This window comes from Oncorhynchus kisutch, linkage group LG6 (assembly GCF_002021735.2).
Source record: "Oncorhynchus kisutch isolate 150728-3 linkage group LG6, Okis_V2, whole genome shotgun sequence".
Classification (NCBI taxonomy): Eukaryota; Metazoa; Chordata; class Actinopteri; order Salmoniformes; family Salmonidae; genus Oncorhynchus; species Oncorhynchus kisutch.
In genome coordinates this window covers 11,054,390-11,070,670 of record NC_034179.2, presented here as the reverse complement: position 1 = coordinate 11,070,670, position 16,281 = coordinate 11,054,390, and the positions used below count along the sequence as shown (strand labels likewise).

General features: G+C 47.1%; 1 protein-coding gene across 1 annotated transcript in view; it reads right to left on the bottom strand.

Annotated features, from left to right (window-relative positions):
• Positions 1–16,281, bottom strand: part of ctif (CBP80/20-dependent translation initiation factor) — a 190,777-nt gene that overhangs the window by 88,848 nt on the left and 85,648 nt on the right. The window contains exon 8 of the mRNA XM_031825897.1: positions 7,743–7,819. Within this exon, the coding sequence (XP_031681757.1) occupies positions 7,743–7,819 (77 nt within the window). The remainder of the gene's footprint in view (positions 1–7,742; positions 7,820–16,281) is intronic.

The following is a 16,281-nucleotide window of genomic DNA, read 5'->3' as shown; positions in this document are numbered from 1 at the left end:
ACTACTACTACTGTCTCTCTCTACCTCTTCCCCTACTACTACTACCTCTTCCCCTACTACTACTACTACTACTCTCTCTCTACCCCTACTACTACTACTGTCTCTCTCTACCTCTTCCCCTACTACTTCCCCTACTCTCTCTCTCTACCTCTCTCTCTACCTCTCTCTCTACCTCTCTCTCTACCTCTCTCTCTACCTCTCTCTCTACCTCTCTCTCTACCTCTTCTACTACTACTCTCTCTCTACCTCTCTCTCTACCTCTCTCTCTACCTCTCTCTCTACCTCTTCTACTACTACTCTCTCTCTCTACCTCTTCTACTACTACTCTCTCTCTCTACCTCTTCCCCTACTACTACTCTCTCTTTACCCCTTCCCATACTACTACTCTCTCTCTCTCTACATCTTCCCCTACTACTACTCTCTCTCTCTCTACCTCTTCCCCTACTACTACTCTCTACCCCTTCCCCTACTACTACTCTCTCTCTCTCTCTACATCTTCCCCTACTACTCTCTCTCTTTCTACATCTTCCCCTACTACTACTACTCTCTCTTTCTACATCTTCCCCTACTACTACTACTACTACTCTCTCTTTCTACATCTTCCCCTACTACTACTACTCTCTACCCCTACTACTACTCTCTCTCTCTCTACCCCTTCCCATACTACTACTCTCTCTCTCTACATCTTCCCCTACTACTACTCTCTCTCTCTACCTCTTCCCCTACTACTACTCTCTCTCTCTACCTCTTCCCCTACTACTACTCTCTCTCTACCTCTTCCCCTACTACTACTCTCTCTCTACATCTTCCCCTACTACTACTCTCTCGCTCTACCCCTACTACTACTCTCTCTCTCTCTCTACCCTCTTCCCCTACTACTACTCTCTCTCTACCTCTTCCCCTACTACTACTCTCTCTCTCTCTACCTCTTCCCCTACTACTACTACTCTCTCTCTACCCCTTCCCATACTACTGCTCTCTCTCTTTCTACATCTTCCCCTACTACTACTACTCTCTCTCTACCCCTACTACTACTCTCTCTACCTCTTCCCCTACTACTACTCTCTCTCTCTACCTCTTCCCCTACTACTACTCTCTCTCTCTACTACTACTACTCTCTCCCTACCTCTTCCCCTACTACTACTCTCTCTACCTCTTCCCCTACTACTACTCTCTCTACCTCTACCCCTACTACTCTCTCTCTCTACCTCTTCCCCTACTACTACTGTCTCTCTCTACCTCTTCCCCTACTACTACCTCTTCCCCTACTACTACTACTACTCTCTCTCTACCCCTACTACTACTACTGTCTCTCTCTACCTCTTCCCCTACTACTACTACCTCTTCCCCTACTACTACTACTACTACTCTCTCTCTACCCCTACTACTACTACTGTCTCTCTACCTCTTCCCCTACTACTACTACCTCTTCCCCTACTACTACTACTACTCTCTCTCTCTACCCCTACTACTACTGTCTCTCTCTACCTCTTCCCCTACTACTACTGTCTCTCTCTACCTCTTCCCCTACTACTACTACCTCTTCCCCTACTACTACTACTCTCTCTCTACCCCTTCCCCTACTACTACTACTACCTCTCTCTACCTCTTCCCATACTACTACTACCTCTCTACCTCTTCCCCTACTACTACTACTCTCTCTCTACCTCTTCCCCTACTACTACTACCTCTTCCCCTACTACTACTACTCTCTCTCTACCTCTTCCCCTACTACTACTACCTCTCTACCTCTTCCCCTACTACTACTACTCTCTCTCTACCTCTTCCCCTACTACTACTACTACTCTCTCTCTACCTCTTCCCCTACTACTACTACCTCTCTACCTCTTCCCCTACTACTACTACTACTCTCTCGCTCTCTACCTCTTCCCCTACTACTACTACTACCTCTCTACCTCTTCCCCTACTACTACTACTACTACTCTCTCTCTACCTCTTCCCCTACTACTACTACTGTCTCTCTACCTCTTCCCCTACTACTACTACTCTCTCTCTCTCTACCCCTACTACTACTCTCTCTCTACCTCTTCCCCTACTACCTCTCTATCTCTTCCCCTACTACTACTACTCTCTCTCTACCTCTTCCCCTACTACTACTACTCTCTCTACCTCTTCCCCTACTACTACTACTCTCTCTCTACCTCTTCCCCTACTACTACTACCTCTCTACCTCTTCCCCTACTACTACTACCTCTCTACCTCTTCCCCTACTACTACTACTACTCTCTCTCTCTACCTCTTCCCCTACTACTACTACTCTCTCTCTACCTCTTCCCCTACTACTACTCTCTCTCTCTACCTCTTTCCCTACTACTACTACTACTACTCTCTCTCTACCTCTTCCCCTACTACTACTACTACTACTACTACTGTCTCTCTCTACCTCTTCCCCTACTACTACTACTCTCTCTCTCTACCCCTACTACTACTCTCTCTCTCTACCTCTTCCCCTACTACTACTACTACTCTCTCTCTCTACCTCTTCCCCTACTACTACTACTCTCTCTCTACCTCTTCCCCTACTACTACTCTCTCTCTCTACCTCTTCCCCTACTACTACTACTACTCTCTCTCTACCTCTTCCCCTACTACTACTACTACTACTACTACTACTCTCTCTACCCCTACTACTACTCTCTCTACCCCTACTACTACTCTCTCTCTACCTCTTCCCCTACTACTACTACTGTCTCTCTCTACCTCTTCCCCTACTACTACTACTCTCTCTCTACCTCTTCCCCTACTACTACTCTCTCTCTCTCTACCTCTTCCCCTACTACTACTCTCCCTCTCTACCTCTTCCCCTACTACTACTACTCTCTCTCTCTACCTCTACTACTCTCTCTCTCTCTCTCTACCCCTACTACTACTCTCTCTACCTCTTCCTACCCCTACTACTACTCTCTCTACCTCTTCCCCTACTACTACTCTCTACCTCTTCCCCTACTACTACTCTCTCTACCTCTACCCCTACTACTCTCTCTCTCTACCTCTTCCCCTACTACTACTGTCTCTCTCTACCTCTTCCCCTACTACTACCTCTTCCCCTACTACTACTACTACTCTCTCTCTACCCCTACTACTACTACTGTCTCTCTCTACCTCTTCCCCTACTACTACTACCTCTTCCCCTACTACTACTACTACTACTCTCTCTCTACCCCTACTACTACTACTGTCTCTCTACCTCTTCCCCTACTACTACTACCTCTTCCCCTACTACTACTACTACTCTCTCTCTCTACCCCTACTACTACTGTCTCTCTCTACCTCTTCCCTACTACTACTGTCTCTCTCTACCTCTTCCCCTACTACTACTACCTCTTCCCCTACTACTACTACTCTCTCTCTACCCCTTCCCCTACTACTACTACTACCTCTCTCTACCTCTTCCCATACTACTACTACCTCTCTACCTCTTCCCCTACTACTACTACTCTCTCTCTACCTCTTCCCCTACTACTACTACCTCTTCCCCTACTACTACTACTCTCTCTCTACCTCTTCCCCTACTACTACTACCTCTCTACCTCTTCCCCTACTACTACTACTCTCTCTCTACCTCTTCCCCTACTACTACTACTACTCTCTCTCTACCTCTTCCCCTACTACTACTACCTCTCTACCTCTTCCCCTACTACTACTACTACTCTCTCGCTCTCTACCTCTTCCCCTACTACTACTACTACCTCTCTACCTCTTCCCCTACTACTACTACTACTACTCTCTCTCTACCTCTTCCCCTACTACTACTACTGTCTCTCTACCTCTTCCCCTACTACTACTACTCTCTCTCTCTCTACCCCTACTACTACTCTCTCTCTACCTCTTCCCCTACTACCTCTCTATCTCTTCCCCTACTACTACTACTCTCTCTCTACCTCTTCCCCTACTACTACTACTCTCTCTACCTCTTCCCCTACTACTACTACTCTCTCTCTACCTCTTCCCCTACTACTACTACCTCTCTACCTCTTCCCCTACTACTACTACCTCTCTACCTCTTCCCCTACTACTACTACTACTCTCTCTCTCTACCTCTTCCCCTACTACTACTACTCTCTCTCTACCTCTTCCCCTACTACTACTCTCTCTCTCTACCTCTTTCCCTACTACTACTACTACTACTCTCTCTCTACCTCTTCCCCTACTACTACTACTGCTACTACTACTGTCTCTCTCTACCTCTTCCCCTACTACTACTACTCTCTCTCTCTACCCCTACTACTACTCTCTCTCTCTACCTCTTCCCCTACTACTACTACTACTCTCTCTCTCTACCTCTTCCCCTACTACTACTACTCTCTCTCTACCTCTTCCCCTACTACTACTCTCTCTCTCTACCTCTTCCCCTACTACTACTACTACTACTCTCTCTCTACCTCTTCCCCTACTACTACTACTACTACTACTACTACTCTCTCTACCCCTACTACTACTCTCTCTACCCCTACTACTACTCTCTCTCTACCTCTTCCCCTACTACTACTCTCTCTCTCTACCTCTTCCCCTACTACTACTACTGTCTCTCTCTACCTCTTCCCCTACTACTACTACTCTCTCTCTACCTCTTCCCCTACTACTACTCTCTCTCTCTCTACCTCTTCCCCTACTACTACTCTCCCTCTCTACCTCTTCCCCTACTACTACTACTCTCTCTCTCTACCTCTACTACTACTCTCTCTCTCTCTCTCTACCCCTACTACTACTCTCTCTACCTCTTCCCCTACTACTACTACTCTCTCTACCTCTTCCCCTACTACTACTACTCTCTCTCTTCTCTCTCTACCCTACTACTACTCTCTCTCTCTACCTCTTCCCCTACTACTACTCTCTCTCTCTACCTCTTCCCTTACTACTACTCTCTCTCTCTACCTCTTCCCCTACTACTACTCTCTCTCTCTACCTCTTCCCCTACTACTACTCTCTCTCTCTACCTCTTCCCCTACTACTACTCTCTCTCTCTACTCTTCCCTACTACTACTCTCTCTCTCTACCTCTTCCCCTACTACTACTCTCTCTCTACCTCTTCCCCTACTACTACTCTCTCTCTCTACCTCTTCCCCTACTACTACTACTCTCTCTCTTTCTACCTCTTCCCCTACTACTACTCTCTCTCTCTACTCTACCCCTACTACTACTACTCTCTCTCTACCTCTTCCCCTACTACTACTAATGTCTCTCTACCTCTTCCCCTACTACTACTATGTCTCTCTCTACCTCTTCCCCTACTACTACTGTCTCTCTCTACCTCTTCCCCTACTACTACTGTCTCTCTCTACCTCTTCCCCTACTACTACTACTAATGTCTCTCTCTACCTCTTCCCCTACTACTACTCTCTCTCTCTACCTCTTCCCCTACTACTACTCTCTCTCTACCTCTTCCCCTACTACTACTCTCTCTCTCTACCTCTTCCCCTACTACTACTACTACTACTACTACTACTACTACTACTACTGTCTCTTTCTACCTCTTCCCCTACTACTACTACTGTCTAAGTAGTTTTTTACATTGGATGTGTCTCAATCCACCACATCCCTGATGTAACACTCTGCATCTGTGGTGAACGGTGACAGAGTCAGAGCGGTGTTCGTCAGACCATGAGACATCCCGAAAAATCGGTAATTCTCACAAAATGGTCTGTAGCGTCCGAACAGTTCGGCCAACAAATGATTATGACCCGTGTTTTGGTAAAAGGTGGTGGAAAACTCTGTCTCAGGCACCGCTCCAGAATCTCCAGAATCTCTCTCTACCCCTACTACTACTCTCTCTCTACCTCTTCCCCTACTACCTCTCTATCTCTTCCCCTACTACTACTACTCTCTCTCTACCTCTTCCCCTACTACTACTACTCTCTCTACCTCTTCCCCTACTACTACTACTCTCTCTCTACCTCTTCCCCTACTACTACTACCTCTCTACCTCTTCCCCTACTACTACTACCTCTCTACCTCTTCCCCTACTACTACTACTACTGTCTCTCTCTACCTCTTCCCCTACTACTACTGTCTCTCTCTACCTCTTCCCCTACTACTACTACTAATGTCTCTCTCTACCTCTTCCCCTACTACTACTCTCTCTCTCTACCTCTTCCCCTACTACTACTCTCTCTCTACCTCTTCCCCTACTACTACTCTCTCTCTCTACCTCTTCCCCTACTACTACTACTACTACTACTACTACTACTACTACTACTACTACTGTCTCTTTCTACCTCTTCCCCTACTACTACTACTGTCTAAGTAGTTTTTTACATTGGATGTGTCTCAATCCACCACATCCCTGATGTAACACTCTGCATCTGTGGTGAACGGTGACAGAGTCAGAGCGGTGTTCGTCAGACCATGAGACATCCCGAAAAATCGGTAATTCTCACAAAATGGTCTGTAGCGTCCGAACAGTTCGGCCAACAAATGATTATGACCCGTGTTTTGGTAAAAGGTGGTGGAAAACTCTGTCTCAGGCACCGCTCCAGAATCTCCCATAACAATTGAGTTGAGATCTGTGCACTAACACACACACACACACTTTAAACCCCCTGTGCTCCATTGAGACCCCTCTTTCAAAGGCATTAACACCTCTTCTTCTAGTCACGGAAGACAAGGCAATGGGCGACTGGGTGTTGTTATTCATGACCCTAAACATGATCACCTCATGTAAGTTGGGCTGCAGGACTGACGCGCCTCACATTTGACAAAAAATAAGAACATTTTAAAAACACACGTGGCATTAAGTTGTTTTGGGAAACTGGTACTGTCAAGTTTCAATATTAAAAATAACAGATGAAATGATGAAAGATACCTACTTTATATTCTACCTAGTTCACAGGTTGACCGCAAGTATTTGTCAAAATAGTCCTAATATTCACTTTGATTCAAAAACGGATTTGGAAAATAATACCGAGGGTATTTGGAGAAGGCACATACGGTATGCCGTACAACCCAGAGCCATAGAACTGCAGTATTATCATCAGTCTATCTTTAAAAAGTCCAATCGTAGCCATCATATGTTCAGCAACAACTACCTCATACGACCATGCAGTAGTACAAGACAAACCAGAGGCAACATTACAATCTAACCACAGCTATTTAACCCACAACAACAACAAAGTACACAATCACTGTTTGAAATCAATTACCTAACGCAGTTTAAAAAAGGGAAGAAAGGATAGAAATAGAAGAGAAGAAAGAGTCAGTAAAATCTCTCTCTCTCTCTCTCTCTGTGGCTCAACTTTCCTCTTTTCACAGTCAGACACCCAAATATTTTCTTTCTCCGTTGTTTCTTAGCAACAGGGGAGAACGTTCCACTGACGTCCTGCAGCGGGAGACATTTTAAGCAGATTAAACTGCGATTAAACTCATTTAATTGAGTGAAGGAACGATGAACGCTGCAGTGAGAGAACTCAGAGAGGCTCATGTCGACAGTCACGAGTGATTGGGGATGACAGCGTTTGAATCCAAAATGGCACCCTATTCCCTATATAGTGCAATACTAAAAACCTTTGAGACACAGACAATCAGACTCAGACCAGAAGACTTTTCTGTCTATGTGTAAGAGAGTCTGGGATCAGGAGAATTCCTGCTTTTACACTGCTTTGGCTGGAGAGAAGAGTTAAGGGTTCTGGGCTGACAAGTGTTTCATCAGCGCTGCAACAACGCTCCTGGAGAGGAGTGTGTGTGTGTGTGTGTGTGTGTGTGTGTGTGTGTGTGTGTGTGCTTACCGTCGGTCGTTCCTCCTGCGTCGGAAGAGCGTTTTGGTGTGTGCGATCTCTGCTTCATTAGGCAGGGGCAGGAAACCCTGCAGACAGAGAGAGAACTAGCAAACACGTATCTAAAGCAAGTCACAGTACACCAACAGAGTGTGCAGTCTACAGCCACTACTTCATCCATTAAACAGTGGTACAGTATGGTTGTTGTCAGTCAAGACTGGTCCGTCTGTCTGGTGTTGCCTTGGTTACAGATGCTGAACTACAAGTGTGAGGAGGAGGAAAGCCGAGGAAGGGTGTGTGTGTAAAAGTGTTAATAAGGTGTGTGCATAGCGTGTGTGTACGTCTGAGTAATATGTGGATAAAATGGTAATATATAATATATTTGAATATGTGTGTGGTGGGTTGGTTGCCTGGCAACCCATCTACATTGCTCCAGGCCAACTGACGGTTCTTCTCCACAGTGAGTCTGGATTTGCTTTTCTCCCCGACCATTTCTAGAATGCGCACACATTCTAACCACTCTGATTTGTCCCAGAAACCAATGGGTTGGGCCAGAGCTGGCCTATATGAAATTAAACTCTAATTGGTTAGATTTGATAGAGATGATCCAATCGCTGATAAAACATTTCACAATGTCCTCATTTTAAAGTCACACAAAATACTTATACTGTAGGATGGCCGTTTCAGACTAAATGTATGTAGCGATCGATGGAGCACCGGAATTCAATTCAAGGTGAGTCGTCAGGCAAGGCGAGTCGTCAGGCAAGGCGATACGTCAGGCAAGGCGAGTCGTCAGGCAAGGCGAGTTGGCATTGCGGGTGTGAATGAGTGTCGAATGTGAGTTTAAACACCTGCAGTGTGACTGTGTGTGTGTGTGTGTGACGGAGAAGTCCATCACTGGCCGCGGGCAGCGTTTGGCACACTGACACACACACATTCGTGCTCCGTTATCAGCTCCGTTAACAATGGGGGTCGACAGTTAACTTCTCTTAGTACAGACATTGCACACTCTGTTCTTACTCCATGTCAGTAGGGGTGGGATTGTGTCAATGTGTTATATTGGTATATTGTATCATGAGAAACGTGTTGTAATGTATATAATTCAGTATGTTTAGCTGAGTGGAAAATGTAGGCTTTGACAAAGGGAATTGCTTAATGAATTAGTGCTGGGTATGTTCTGCCTCTCTCAGTTCAAGGGGGGAACCATATTGTATGGAACTGGTGATGGGGCAGCGTTGTTTTTTAGCTGGCCCCATAATGGTTACTTTGGATGGCAGTACGGTTGTTTTTCTTCTGGATTCACTCTGTAAATAAACACCCTGGGATTCACTCTGTACATAAACACCCTGGGATTCACTCTGTACATAAACACCCTGGGATTCACTCTGTAAATAAACACCCCGGGATTCACTCTGTAAATAAACACCCTGGGATTCACTCTGTAAATAAACACCCCGGGATTCACTCTGTAAATAAAACACCCTGGGATTCACTCTGTAAATAAACACCCTGGGATTCACTCTGTAAATAAACACCCTAGGATTCACTCTGTAAATAAATACCTGGGGATTCACTCTGTAAATAAACACTCTGGGATTCACTCTGTAAAATAAACACCCGGGGATTCACTCTGTAAATAAACACCCTGGGATTCACTCTGTAAATAAACACCCTTGCACAGAAGTATTTTTATTTGATAGAGGTTAGGTTTTTCAGTTTAGCCTTCTGGTCTACTCTACGAGACTGTGTGTGACCACAGGCTCTCTCTGCAGTGTGACCACAGGCTCTCTCTGCAGTGTTACTGTATGTGACTACAGGCTCTCTCTACAGTGTGACCACAGGCTCTCTCTGCAGTGTGACCACAGGCTCTCTCTGCAGTGTTACTGTATGTGACTACAGGCTCTCTCTGCAGTGTGACCACAGGCTCTCTCTGCAGTGTGACCACAGGCTCTCTTTACAGTGTGACCACAGGCTCTCTCTGCAGTGTGACCGTGTGTGACCACAGGCTCTCTCTGCAGTGTGACCACAGGCTCTCTCTGCAGTGTGACCACAGGCTCTCTCTGCAGTGTGACCACAGGCTCTCTCTGCAGTGTGACCACGGGCTCTCTCTGCAGTGTGACCACGGGCTCTCTCTGCAGTGTGACCACAGGCTCTCTCTGCAGTGTGACCACAGGCTCTCTCTGCAGTGTGACCGTGTGTGACCACAGGCTCTCTCTGCAGTGTGACCACAGGCTCTCTCTGCAGTGTGACCACAGGCTCTCTCTGCAGTGTGACCACAGGCTCTCTCTGCAGTGTGACCACAGGCTCTCTCTGCAGTGTGACCACAGGCTCTCTCTGCAGTGTGACCACAGGCTCTCTCTGCAGTGTGACCACAGGCTCTCTCTGCAGTGTGACCACAGGCTCTCTCTGCAGTGTGACCACAGGCTCTCTCTGCAGTGTGACCACAGGCTCTCTCTGCAGTGTGACCACAGGCTCTCTCTGCAGTGTGACCACAGGCTCTCTCTGCAGTGTGACCACAGGCTCTCTCTGCAGTGTGACCACAGGCTCTCTCTGCAGTGTGACCACAGGCTCTCTCTGCAGTGTGACCACAGGCTCTCTCTGCAGTGTGACCACAGGCTCTCTCTGCAGCGTGACCACAGGCTCTCTCTGCAGCGTGACCACAGGCTCTCTCTGCAGCGTGTCTGTTATCTTCCCATCAGCAGCGTCTGCACAGGAAGAACTGGAAACCCCAACTCTGGGGCAGGCAGACGCCCTCCCTACAGACGCCCTCCCTACAGACGCCCTCCCTACAGACGCCCTCCCTACAGACGCCCTCCCTACAGACGCCCTCCCTACAGACGCCCTCCCTACAGACTAGAGGTCGACCGATTAATGAGGCAAGTCAGTTAATTTAGAACACATTCTTATTTTCAATGACGGCCTAGGAACGGTGGGTTAACTGCCTTGTTCAGGGGCAGAACGACAGATTTTCACCTTGTCAGCTCGGGGGATCCAATCTTACAGTTAACTAGTCCAACGCAATAACGACCTGCCTTGCTCTCGTTGCACTCCACAAGTAAGCCAAGGTAAGTTGCTAGCTAGCATTAAACTTATATTATAAAAAACAATCATAATCACTAGTTAACTACACATGGTTGATGATATTACTAGATATTATCTAGCGTGTCCTGCGTTGCATATAATCTGACTGAGCGGTGGTAGGCAGAACCAGGCGCGTAAACATTCATTCAAACAGCACTTTCGTGCGTTTTGCCAGCAGCTCTACATAGTGCGTCAAGCATTGCGCTGTTTATGACTTCAAGCGTATCAACTCCCGAGATGAGGCTGGTGTAACCGAAGTGAAATGGCTGGCTGGTTAGCGCGCGCTAATAGCGTTTCAAACGTCACTCCCTCAGCCTTCTAGTAGTTGTTCCCCTTGCTCTGCATGTGTAACGCTGCTTCGATGGTGGCTGTTGTCAATTGGCGTTGTGTTCCTGGTTCGAGCCCAGGGAGGAGCGAGGAGAGGGACGGAAGCTATACTGTTACACTGGCAATACTAAAGTGCCTATAAGAACATCCAACAGTCAAAGGTATATGAAATACAAATGGTATAGAGAGAAATAGTCCTATAATAACTACAACCTAAAACTTCTTACCTGGGAATATTGAAGACTCATGTTAAAAGGAACCACCAGCTTTCATATGTTCTCATGTTCTGAGCAAGGAACTGAAACGTTAGCTTTCTTAAATAGCACATATTGCACTTTTACTTTCTTCTCCAACACTTTGTTTTTGCATTATTTAAACCAAATTGAACATGTTCCATTATTTACTTGAGGCTACATTTATTTTATTGATGTATTATATCAAGTTAAAATAAGTGTTCATTCAGTATTGTTGTAATTGTCATTATTACAAATAAATTACTTTTTTATTTTTAAATCGGTATCGGCTTTTTTGTTTCTCCAATAATCGGTATCGGTGTTGAAAAATCCTAAATCGGTCGACCTCTACTACAGACACTTTAATCCCCCACTCTGCTGGGGCAGGCAGATGCCCTCAGCCCCACACTTTAATCGCACTTCAGTCATCAGAAATCAGTTGTGCCGCAGCGCCAGAGGAGCCAGCCAGGGTCGGGCAGAACCACGTCAGATGTTTTCCATCACAGTGTTCTTTCAGATTCCCCCTGCATCACTTTGACTGACAGCTCCAGTCACCAATGTGAGAGAGAGAGAGAGAGAGCGAGGGAGAAGAGCCATATAAACACACCAAATACTCGTAGGCTTTACAGTCACACACGTGTGATGCTGATACTTGTCACCAGTAACACAATTCAATACAAAACATGTAATATTGAGTTTCATCCCGTTGGCCCTCAGAACAGCCTCAACTCATTGGGACATGGATGGTCGGGTCAAAAGCGTTCCACAGGGATCCTGTCCCCATGGTGACTCCAAGTTGACTGGACGTCCTTTGGGTGGTGGGAGCTTGCTTAATAGACATGGGAAACTGTTTTGAGTGTGAAAAACCCAGCAGCATTGCATTTCTTGACCCAAACCGTTGCGCCTGGCACCTACTACCATACCCTGTGGAAAGGAACATAAATATTTGGTCTTGCTCATTTACCCTCTGAATGGTACAGATACACAATCCATGTCTCAACCCCTTCATCTACACAAATTCGATTACTGTTTGCTTTAGAGTGACAGATGAGGGTTTGCACTTTTCAGATGATTAGTTTCATTGCTCAATTCACAGCTAAAGGGTTTGAAATTACTTCAATTCGTATTTGAACCCAGGTCTGTTCAGTTCAGGTCATTCAGAAAGAATTGAAACTTTCCAGAGAGTCTGGGCTCAGAGGTCTGGAAAGTTCCATTTCTTTCTGAATGACCTGGATCTGAATTGAACAGACTTGGGTTCCTTCCCTCCGAGTCTCCTGGGCCAGCAGAGAGAGAGAGTTGGACAGAGCAAGACAGAAAGAGACAGAGCGAGGGAGAGAGCAAGACAGAAAGAGACAGAGCGAGGGAGAGAGAGAGTTGGACAGAGCAAGACAGAAAGAGACAGAGCGAGAGAGAGAGAGAGTTGGACAGAGCAAGACAGAAAGAGAGAGCGAGGGAGAAAGAGAGTTGGACAGAGCAAGACAGAAAGAGACAGAGCGAGAGAGAGAGAGAGAGAGAGAGAGAGAGTTGGACAGAGCAAGACAGAAAGAGACAGAGCGAGAGAGAGTTGGACAGAGCAAGACAGAAAGAGACAGAGCGAGGGAGAGAGAGAGTTGGACAGAGCAAGACAGAAAGAGACAGAGCGAGAGAGAGAGAGTTGGACAGAGCAAGACAGAAAGAGACAGAGCGAGAGAGAGAGAGAGAGAGAGAGAGGAGTTGGACAGAGCAAGACAGAAAGAGACAGAGCGAGAGAGAGATGGACAGAGCAAGACAGAAAGAGAGCGAGGGAGAGAGAGAGTTGGACAGAGCAAGACAGAAAGAGACAGAGCGAGAGAGAGAGAGAGAGAGAGTTGGACAGAGCAAGACAGAAAGAGACAGAGCGAGAGAGAGAGAGAGTTGGACAGAGCAAGACAGAAAGAGACAGAGCGAGAGAGAGAGAGAGTTGGACAGAGCAAGACAGAAAGAGACAGAGCGAGAGAGAGAGAGAGAGAGAGTTGGACAGAGCAAGACAGAAAGAGACAGAGCGAGAGAGAGAGCGAGAGAGAGAGAGAGTTGGACAGAGCAAGACAGAAAGAGACAGAGCGAGAGAGAGAGAGAGTTGGACAGAGCAAGACAGAAAGAGACAGAGCGAGAGAGAGAGAGAGAGAGAGAGAGTTGGACAGAGCAAGACAGAAAGAAACAGAGCGAGAGAGAGAGAGAGAGTTGGACAGAGCAAGACAGAAAGAAACAGAGCGAGAGAGAGAGAGAGAGAGTTGGACAGAGCAAGACAGAAAGAGAGAGCGAGGGAGAGAGAGAGTTGGACAGAGCAAGACAGAAAGAGAGAGCGAGGGAGAGAGAGAGTTGGACAGAGCAAGACAGAAAGAGACAGAGCGAGAGAGAGAGAGAGAGAGAGAGAGAGTTGGACAGAGCAAGACAGAAAGAGACAGAGCGAGAGAGAGTTGGACAGAGCAAGACAGAAAGAGACAGAGCGAGGGAGAGAGAGAGTTGGACAGAGCAAGACAGAAAGAGACAGAGCGAGAGAGAGAGCAAGAGAGAGAGAGAGAGAGAGAGAGAGAGAGAGAGTTGGACAGAGCAAGACAGAAAGAGACAGAGCGAGAGAGAGAGAGAGTTGGACAGAGCAAGACAGAAAGAGACAGAGCGAGAGAGAGAGAGTGTGTTATTCGGGATTATACAGGGATTATACTTGGCGTAACAGAGACACACACAGAGCACTGAGCCGTTCACCTGAACTGAAACACCATCACACTACTTGTAGTTACACATTTAATAACACAGTCTGTCTGGGTGGTTTGAACTATAAAAGTGGAACTTTCAGCGTTTTAATTAGTAGTCAATATCAAATTCAAATTCCCAATTTATGTTACAAAACCAACTTTATAAGAGGTTTTAAAAATAGTTTCTATTTGACTTAGCGTTCCATGACGTACACTAAGGCACTGTTGGCAGAATAGATGGATGCAGTTCAATGCATGATTCATATAATTCACCAATACATGTCTTGGTAGTCCAAAACATATTGCTATCAGGTTGTAGATCACAGCTACAGCTACTGGTACATTGTTTACTGCCTCCACCCTTTCGGGATGCACTGTTTCACTTTAAATTACTCAATATTTTTAACAAACTGTAACTAAGGCTGGGAATGTCAATACAATCAAACTAGCAAGGGCAATGATCACAAGTCAGTCATAACATGACTAATAGACTACTTATCTATTTATGTCGCAACCTAAAAACACATTGAGCCTAACGTTAGCTAGCTGCTGGGAGGATATCATTGGACGGGTGGCCAACCCCTATGACCTCTGTCATTGCCAACAAAGGGTATATAACAAAGTATTGAGATAAACTTTTGTTATTGACCAAATACTTATTTTCCACCATCATTTGCAAATAAATTCATTAAAAATCCTACAATGTGATTTTCTGGATTTTGTTCTTCTCATTTTGTCTGTCATAGTTGAAGTGTACCTATGATGAAAATTACAGGCCTCTCTCATATTTTTAAGTGGGAGAACTTGCACAATTGGTGGTTGACTAAATACTTTTTTGCCCCACTGTGTACACACACACACACACACACACACACACACACACACACACACACACACACACACACATAATTTTAAAAAGGCGTCATTCTTCCTGGGGAGTATATGAACAGACTTGAATAAGATTTCATGTTGCTAAAACGCTGTCAGTTCCACTTTCATGTTGCTAGTATTTATTTCAAACAGAAGTTTCTTTCTATCTTACTAAGTTACTGCTGCTGGGGGGGTGGGGGTGATGGGCTCTGATTGGTGGAGTCTGATTGGATACATGTGTGTGGAGGGAGGAGAAGGGAAGAGAGCTCTGCCCTGGGGACTGAGAGGAGGAGAGAGGAAGAGAGCTCTGCCCTGGTGACTGAGACTGAGAGGAGGAGAGAGGAAGAGAGCTCTGCCCTGGTGACTGAGAGATGGAGAGAGGAGAGGGGAAGAGAGCTCTGCCCTGAGGACAGAGGAGGAGAGAGGAAGAGAGCTCTGCCCTGGGGACTGAGAGGAGGAGAGAGGAAGAGAGCTCTGCCCTGAGGACAGAGGAGGAGAGAGGAGAGCGGAAGAGAGCTCTGCCGTGGGGACTGAGGGGTGGAGAGAGGAGAGGGGAAGAGAGCTCTGCCCTGGGGACTGAGGAGGAGAGAGGAGAGGGGAAGAGAGCTCTGCCCTGGGGACTGAGGTGGAGAGAGGAGAGGGGAAGAGAGCTCTGCCCTGGGGACAGAGGAGGAGAGAGGAGAGGGGAAGAGAGCTCTGCCCTGGGGACAGAGGTGGAGAGAGGAGAGGGGAAGAGAGCTCTGCCCTGGGGACTGAGAGGAGGAGAGAGGAGAGGGGAAGAGAGCTCTGCCCTGGGGACTGAGAGGTGGAGAGAGGAGAGGGGAAGAGAGCTCTGCCCTGGGGACTGAGAGGAGGAGAGAGGAGAGGGGAAGAGAGCTCTGCCCTGGGGACTGAGAGGAGGAGAGAGGAAGAGAGCTCTGCCCTGGGGACTGAGAGGAGGAGAGAGGAGAGGGGAAGAGAGCTCTGCCCTGGGGACTGAGAGGAGGAGAGAGGAAGATAGCTCTGCCCTGGGGACTGAGAGGAGGAGAGAGGAGAGGGGAAGAGAGCTCTGCCCTGGGGACTGAGAGGAGGAGAGAGGAGAGGGAAAGAGAGCTCTGCCCTGAGGACAGAGGAGGAGAGGGGAAGAGAGCTCTGCCCTGGGGACTGAGAGGAGAGAGGAAGAGAGCTCTGCCCTGGGGACTGAGAGGAGGAGAGAGGAGAGGGGAAGAGAGCTCTGCCCTGGGGACAGAGAGGAGGAGAGAGGAGAGGGGAAGAGAGCTCTGCCCTGGGGACAGAGGAGGAGAGAGGAGAGGGGAAGAGAGCTCTGCCCTGGGGACAGAGGAGGAGAGA